The sequence below is a fragment of the Salvia miltiorrhiza genome, chromosome 4 (assembly GCF_028751815.1).
Source record: "Salvia miltiorrhiza cultivar Shanhuang (shh) chromosome 4, IMPLAD_Smil_shh, whole genome shotgun sequence".
Lineage (NCBI taxonomy): Eukaryota > Viridiplantae > Streptophyta > Magnoliopsida > Lamiales > Lamiaceae > Salvia > Salvia miltiorrhiza.
In genome coordinates this window covers 17830839-17839246 of record NC_080390.1, presented here as the reverse complement: position 1 = coordinate 17839246, position 8408 = coordinate 17830839, and the positions used below count along the sequence as shown (strand labels likewise).

General features: G+C 36.5%; 1 protein-coding gene and 1 pseudogene across 2 annotated transcripts; both read left to right on the top strand.

Moving 5' to 3' along the window:
* The first annotated feature begins 1209 nt into the window (after positions 1–1209).
* On the top strand, positions 1210–2731 carry LOC131019881 (uncharacterized). 2 transcript variants are annotated; one of them, XR_009100525.1, is made up of 2 exons: positions 1210–2267; positions 2416–2731. XR_009100525.1 is itself a non-coding variant. In XM_057948478.1 (2 exons), the coding sequence occupies exons 1-2, from the start codon at positions 2121–2123 to the stop codon at positions 2660–2662; spliced, it is 324 nt and encodes a 107-aa protein (XP_057804461.1). In that variant the 5' UTR covers positions 1210–2120; the 3' UTR covers positions 2663–2731. The 2 variants fall into 2 exon arrangements, 1 of the variants encoding a protein (XP_057804461.1); XM_057948478.1 differs by having other exon boundaries at positions 2486–2731.
* A 1420-nt stretch (positions 2732–4151) lies between these two features.
* LOC131019880 (pyruvate kinase 1, cytosolic-like) lies at positions 4152–5401 on the top strand (annotated as a pseudogene).
* Positions 5402–8408: the final 3007 nt, after the last annotated feature.

Genomic DNA, 8408 nt, shown 5'->3' with positions numbered 1-8408 from the left:
ATCAAACCTATTGAAAGAAAAAAATACTAAGCTGTATTAATAATTTTATAGATGATTAAAAATTATTTAAATTTCCACAAACGGTCTCAAGACAAAGTGATTGACAATATGAGTAAACGTCCACACGATCGTGGCTTACTTCATGTTTGATTTCACAAGTTTGTCAAGTTGAGATTTCTATTAAAAATATTTAGATCCATTTAAGTGGTGGGAGTTATGCGGTAAACGTCCACACGACCGTGGCTTACTCGTATATTTTTTCACGAGTACTTTAGAGGATGGAATTAAATAAGATAACTAAGAAATTAAATTGAATGCAGCATGGTCCTAGTGTGTATGTCAAATTCGAGAATTTAATTTCAAAGTTAGATTGTGGTTATTACTTAATAATTTTTATTCTTAAAATTAATGTAGACCTCCACATGCGGTCTCAAGACAAAGTGATTGAGGATGTGAGTAAACGTCCACACGATCGTGGCTTACTTCATGTTCGATTTCACAAGTTTGTTAAGTTGAGATTTCTATTAAAAATATTTAAATCCATTTAAGTAGTGGGAGTTATGCGGTAAACGTCCACACGATCGTGGCTTACTCGTATGATTTTAATAAGTACTTTAGAGGATGGATTTTAAATAAGATAACCAAGAGGTTAAATTGAAAGCGGTATGGTCCTTGTGAGTATGCTAATTTCGAGAATTTAATTATCGAGGTTAAATTGTGGTCGCTGCTTAGATATCATTTCAAGTACAATGTACAACTCCCCATCGAAGTCCCTTCTTGAATATGATATGGTCTAGTTAAGGTCCAACTATTAATTTCCTTTGTCAAAAGGTTAAGTTGACATGGATGGAAATTAAATGACTAGGTGAATAGTCTGGTTGAGGGGTTCATGTGTAAACGTCCACACGATCGTGGCTTACTCGTGAGATTCCTTGGGCAGTTGAAGGTTTCATTAATATTGTTTTATCAAACGGTTACAATATTATTGTTACGAATTATGTGCTTCATGTTCTTACATGTTTAATTGTTTACTTTCAAATATGTCTATGTCTCCTACTGTTTATTTATTCTTGTACAAAGTCTTTTCACCGGTCCTTTTTATATGGAAACGTCATTTGGAGTATATCTTCATCAGAAACAAGCACAATTTTTGTGTTGCTTACTACTCCCACTACTACAAAAGTTTACATACATAACAGTACATAGATAACGGTTTTTTTCAAAAACCGTTATCTATGAGCGCACTTTTAGTAATAGATAACGGTTTTGCAAAAATCTGTTATCTATGTAGTGTTGTCTATATGCATAGATAACGGTTTCAATTAATTCGTTATGTTTTTGCGTTATCTATTAGTTACATACATAACGGTATTACAAACCGTTAAGCCGACCGTTATCTATGTGCGTATTTTTAAACTTTTACATAACGATTATTGAAACCGTTAAGAAAAAGTGTTATGTATGCCATTATTTCATTTAATTTTTTATTTTAATAATTAATTTATTAATTAAATAATTTAAAAATATTGTATAATTGTATCTCTCAAACACGGTTCTCCTCCCCACATCTCTCTCTCTTCGCGATCTCTCCCCCTTTGAGAGATAGTCGCCGCCGCTGCCGAGGCAAGTTCCGGCGAATGGTAGCTATTCGCGCTCTTCCGGCGACATCGGTCGCTGCGACCTCGCCTCTCCATTTTCCTCTAACATATAGCTAGGGCAAAGGTCGAGCCCTAGTTCTTCTCTGTTCGGTACAACCTAGCCATCGCCATCTCAGGGAGACTGGCGAGCTGCGCGACCTAGAGCCCGCCCATCGTTGCTGGTGCTCCGAGGATCGCCGTCCTTTTCCTTTTTTTCTCTTCGTCTCGGTTTCCCTCTCTAATCCCTCACTGGAAGCGCGCAATTGAAGGGAAGAAGTCGAGCCCTAGCTTCTCTGTCTGAAATCGTTGGTCGCCGCCCTGGCATGACGACGCCGCATCTCCCTAGGTCGGAAATCGCAACACCGCTAAAGTCCTTCCTCTGCTCACGGATGGAGCCCTAGTTTCTCTCGATCGACGCCTTATACCGAGCTCCTTTCCTTCGTTCTGGGATTCCGCTCAAAATCAGAGCTCGCACATTCGTGAATGGCTCCGGCGAGGTTGGCTGCTGCTGCCTGTGAAGTTGGCGAGGCCAATGCTATTTGGCACCGTCACCGTTGGGGCTGGGTCCAACAGTTGCGGAAGCCCCACCGTCTCTGTATCTCCCTCTCTCCATCGCTCTCTCTAACACCGGTATGCACAGCCCTAATTTTCTTCCCCAGTTTCAAATTCGTTCAAACTTCGGTGAAGAACTATTAATTATATTTCTTACTGTATCTGTTACAAATCTATACTATATACTTTGGGTGAATGAAGAAGCTAACTCTTGCTCACCATGCAGGTATGAATATATCGAGAATCACCTATTGGGTTCACTTCAATATACAATTCACAGTATAGCTCCTTACCAGTCAAAAGATAATGAGAAAGCAGATGAGCTAACTTTTGGAGGGAGCACTCTAGGACATAGCAATAGTGAAAACTGCATCCAATCGTTCTTGCTACTCTTTGTAAGTCAAAATTATTCATTCTCAATGATAAGGTACTTTGTTGAACTGAATTTGAGATTGAGAGTGAAACTAGAGTGATGTAATGTTCAAGAGTATTTTCTGCTGCAGCTTTTTATCTACCACAAGTAAGTTAATCTGAATTCTACATATACATACTACGATTAAAATTGCTGCAGTATCATTTGCTGAGAGGTGCTGACCGTGTAGTCACCTGTAATTTTCTCCTTTGTGGGTTGATTGATGAAAGGTGGTGACTTGGATAAAATTTATTAAGAAATAAGCCAGCAAAGGAGACTAGTGAAGGTAGGATTGTGCTCCTGTGATCTCATAGTTGATCTGATACATTTTAACTGATATTTGTATTTGGAATTGGGATTGTGCTGCTGCGATGTCATAGTTGATCTCATACATTTATTGTCTGCCAAGCATCCGATGCTTTAATCTTTTTCTTCTTGATAAGGATCACTTTGAAGCCTCGATTAGTATCTCACCTTACTGATGTACTATTTCTGATCATCCTATGCTCCTGCTCTCTCATGTTCCTGTTTATGGTTGAAAGTGCCCCCTCTGACTTGTTTTTTTTTATCATATTGATAGTTTCAGTTCAGTTGGTAGCCAATAATAGTAAGATGCATAGATGAGATTGTATTTTAGTGATTCAACTATATATCTTAGAGAAGGACTTTTAGCATGTTAGACACTTCTTGGGTGAAAATTTGAAATAGGTTGGTGATTGATAATTTAGTTGCTGAGTTAAAGTTTGTCTTGCATGGCGAAACTTCATCTCGTAACAAGATAATAACTGAAATAATTTCAGTTTGCTAGAATAAACAGATACTTTTAAGAAAATCTATGCTGTTTTCTCTGATAGACGTCATGAGGCTTACGTTGTTAGGACCTCAAACTTGACAGTCATGAAAATTTGACTGTTGAACAATTCTGATGACTTCCCTTGCTTACGTTATTTGAAGTTGAACGTATATTCTGATAACTGTTGAACTCAAATTTTCTACTTTAGGCTTCATTCATTTTCATATAACATTCTCAAGACTTTTCTAGATAATGTATAATTAGTGACCCCTTCCTACTTTAGTTTTTTCCTAGACATGGGTTTTGTTTAAGATGCGGTATCTCCACCGACAAATTTCTTCAAATGTGCTCACAATATCTCCCTTGTTGGTACTTGCTGATTCATGTGTAATCAAAATTCTTGACTATTACACACTCAAACAATGTGAAATATGGAGATGGGGTGATAGATAGACTTGGCTTTGGCTGGCTGAGACTGTCACCTCTGGTTACACCTTAGCCAAAAATGACTAATTAATCTGATAAGCCTTCAAATAGGCCTAGAAAAAAAATGATGATGACTGAGATAGAAGCGTTCAGATAGGCCTAGAAATCTAGATTTGAACGTAACTCAAGATGCATGTCTATTTGCTGACTTCTTGAGTTGTGTGTGGGTTTTATTTCTGTTTGTTGTTTGCTTATGTTTTTCTCAGTTGAGTTACTCAAAAAGAATTAATAGGACATAATAAGGAGGTATTTGTTTTTTACCTTTCAACAACACTCGAATCATTCCTTATTGTGAAGAAAATTGTGTTGGTTTGTTGTAAGAATAGGTGATAAGAACGTGGGGAGTTCGCAACAACATTGACTTCCTTTCACTGTCATACACGAGGCGTGCTGAGGACATCAGGCTTGTAAGTATAGGTACCATCTAGCTGGTGTTGAGTTAATGTGGCTCGATTCTTAAAGATGGTGGTTTCAGGCACGCGAGTTTCTTTCTACGTTGGGTGACCTCAACCAGACTCTGATCTTTGCAAAGATCAACAATGTGGAGGGAATGACTCATTTTGATGAGATCCTTGAAGAAGCTGATGGAATCATCCTCTCTCGTGGGAATCTTGGGATCGATCTCCCACTAGAGAAGGTACGTTTCTCAGGATCTTGATACGAAACGCTGTCCAGGATTGCTCTAACATCAACTATTTGTATTGCATTCAGGTGTTTTTGTTCCAGAAGGAAGCTATTCACAAGTGCAACATGGCAGGGAAGCCGGCAGTGGTGACTCGTGTCGTGGACAGTATGGCTGACAACTTGAGGCCTACTCGTGCAGAGGCAACTGATGTCGCCAATGCTGTTTTAGACGGTATCTTAGCTATAATCTGACTTGCTACATCTATGATTCTGCATTGCTCGTTGTGTTTTAGGATGATTTGTTTGCAGGCAGTGATGCAATCCTGCTAGGAGCAGAAACAGTGAGGGGGATTTACCCTGTAGAGACTATATCCGTTGTTCGTAAGATTTGTGCTGAGGTTAGTTCATCATGTAAAAACCAACTGTTTTTCAGACACCAGACGAGACAAGATTATTCGATTATGTGTTTGCAGGCAGAAAAGGTTTACAATCAGAATCTCTACTTCAAGAAGACAGTGAAGTTTGTTGGGGAACCAATGAGTCACCTTGAATCAATTGCCTCATCTGCTGTATGTTGCTCTCATTTCTTTTCCATTTCTATCTATATACATTTCTCTATTTTGTCTCCTATATATGGAATGATTAAAATTCATAAAATGTTTATAGGTCCGAGCTGCTATCAAGGTCAAGGCATCAGTCATCATCTGTTTCACTTCTTCCAGGAAGAGCTGCTAGGTCTCTATCATCTTATAGATTTTTGTTTTAGCTATAAGGTAGTTGGTATTTTCAATTTTGAATCGGAATATGCAATGATGATGTATACTTGATATTTGGTTCATTTGTATAATAATGTATGAATTTTTTGGATGATATATAATATTGTTGTCGTTGATTTTATCATTTTGTCGTTTTATAAAAATTGCAAAGTTTAAAAATATACTACAATTATATAAAGTGCAAAAAACTGTTATAAAAGGTGCAAAAAATCGTTATGTATTCTAATTAAAGATAACGGTTAAAATCGTTATAAAAACTGCAAAAATCGTTATAAAAAGTGCAAAAAATCGTTATAAAAAGTGCAAAAAACCGTTATGTATTCTATCAAAGATAACGGTTAAAACCGTTATAAAAAGTGCAAAAAACTATTAACTATGATAAAAAATAAAATAATAATAATAATACATAACGGTAAAATCTTAATACATAACGGTGAAAAACCGTTATGTATTCTATCAAAGATAACGGTTAAAACCGTTATAAAAAGTGCAAAAAACTGTTAACTATGATAAAAAAAAAAAAAAGTTAATACATAACGGAAAAATCTTAATACATAACGGTGAAAAACCGTTATGTATAACCTTTATAGATAACGGATGCGTACTGTTATGTATGACGCATCGTACCGTTATCTATGCTACTATACATAACGGTTTTGAAACCGTTGTGTATGACGTATAGAATAGATAACACCACTATACACAACGGTTTTTTTGCTCATAGATAAGTAGTGTCCACATTCTATTTGTTCGAACATGAGACAACTGATGGGAAAAATGAACTGTATAAAAGGTGGCATGTGACGAATAATGTGGCTGAATGCTATATTATGAGAATACTGTCACAAATCTTGCAACTCTAACATAAGGGCATGGACGATGCTCTTAGCATCATGCTGAATCTCAAGAAAATGTTCAGAGAGTCGGACTGGGCTACTCGTTTAAATCTGATGAGAGTAATCTTGTTATTTTTATGAGCGAGCATAGCTCAGTGCACGAGCATGTCATGCACATGGCAAACTTGTTTGATGGACTTGACTTGCTCAGTGGGAGTATCGACGGTGAGGAAAAAGTTGATATTATCCTGAACTATCTTCCCGAGTCTTTTAATCAAGAACTTTCACCTCAACGCTGTTATGAGCAAGAAGGATAATACTCTTTTCGAGTTGTTGAATGCTCTAGCTACGGCTAAGGAAGTTGTGGGAAAGAGATGTGCAAGCACTTGTTATTGCCAAAGAAGAGTCATCTTCTTCGTCGAAAGACGGGAAGAAGAAGGGTCCAAGGGGCAAGAAAGACAAGGAAAATAGTGGGAGTAGTGGTGTGATAAGATTGAGTATTGGAGATTTTTTCTTTCAATACTCAAGGCAAAGGGTTAAGGTACTGCACTTGCTATAGTAACTGAGACATATCAGCTCGTTTTCTACTCAGTAGTGAGTAGTGGATAACGAGAAAAACTGATAATGATTGTTGCACCTTGCATGGCTTTTTAAGCTGACAAGGAAGCTGAAAAGTGATGAGATGATTGTCTTCATAGGCAACGTGACTAGAGTCGCAGTTGTTGCAATTGAAGACTTGTCTTTAAGTCTTAAAGACATAGTTTAGTTTTTGAGAGTTCCTTATCATGTTCCAAAATTTTGAATTGATGGATCTTATGTCATTTTTGATAGTGGTGTTTCTATCATAAGAAATGACAAAGTTGTCTATTCTGCTATTTTTGAACATCTCTCTTCATACTATAACTTGTCTACAAAATACCTTTATATTGCATTTACATCTTCGAACAAAAGAAAGAGAAAAGTTAAGGCTAATTTCTCATGAGGATCTTACATATATATTGATACCCTAGATTAGGTCACATCTATCTTAACAGGATCCAAAGGCTCGTGTCTAACTAGTACATTGGATATAATCCAGGTTGTATGATCGCTAATTTCTTAACAACAATAACTGCAGCTAACACGGTGCAATTGTAGCAAAAATTGGTAACCGAGTATCGTATCCACAGGGACTGATAAACGAAATTACTCTAACTATTCCCTAAACAGACATTCATAGTAGACAGGCAAAGCAAATAAGACGGTGAATCAAATACTAAACTTAATAAAAAAATCTAAACAGCAGAAAAACAATGATAAATAAATCAAATAGAAAGACTCTGACCCTAGGGATGTACTTTTACTAATTAATTACATGCATTTAATCTATTGATTCAATTACCAATTTAATCCAACCCTGATGAGAGATCACAGAACTATTCATAAGCTTCTCTAACGAACACCTATGAAAGTAGATTAATTTACCCCCTTCACATTCAAGACTCCAAGGAATAAATTAACTCCCAAGCGTACATAAAGAATAGCTCCCTATAGTTTCACCTATCCCATTCAAGTGTCAAGGCTACTACTATATCATGCATTCCTGAATCGGCTGAACAATTATCGCATTCAAGTCTTCAAATCGAACAACTAGACATGTAAATTATTGGCCAAATAATTCACAAGAAATTAAGCACCAGGAATCATGAATCACAAGTTGGAGGGCAAATTGATATCAATAAATCATACACACATAATTAATCAGCTATGTGCAAACCCTACGTTCAGATTAATGAACTAGCCAAACATACTAAAATAAATCAAAAGCATAAATAAAAGAAAGCAATTGAAATAAATAAAATAGATAAAACCCGGAAGAAATTTTGGATGAACAGCTTGAATCTGCAGAAATAAATCTAATCTATGAAAACTGAATGTAAAACTGAAAAAAAGAAAAAGGAAAATAAAGGAGGTGAAGAGATGTGAAAAGATGTGTCTAATAGGTCAGGAAAATGACCTATATATAGGCACATGAGATAAATACAGTGTAGAACTCGAAAATATTGAGAAAATATAAAAAACCCGAAAATTCCCGAAAATTCGGAAATTTTTGTCAACACTATTCACTGATGTGCGCGACTTTCTTGTTTTGGCCATAACTTTTTGTCCGAACTCCGATTTACGATCCGTTTGCGCTCACGAACTCCTCTTGAGACGAACTACAACTTCTATTTCTGACAATATTTCCAAATTCCATCTGGAAAATCCTGTAAAATCCATCAAAGTTCGAGCAAGTAACATAGTTTACAAGAT

Excerpts from the sequence above, each read along its gene's own strand:
- LOC131019881 (XM_057948478.1), top strand. The coding sequence starts at position 2,121 with ATGGCTCCGGCGAGGTTGGCTGCTGCTGCCTGTGAAGTTGGCGAGGCC. Across the intron at positions 2,268-2,485 it reads CATCGCTCTCTCTAACACCG|TCAAAAGATAATGAGAAAGC; the intron begins GTATGCACAGCC and ends GCTCCTTACCAG.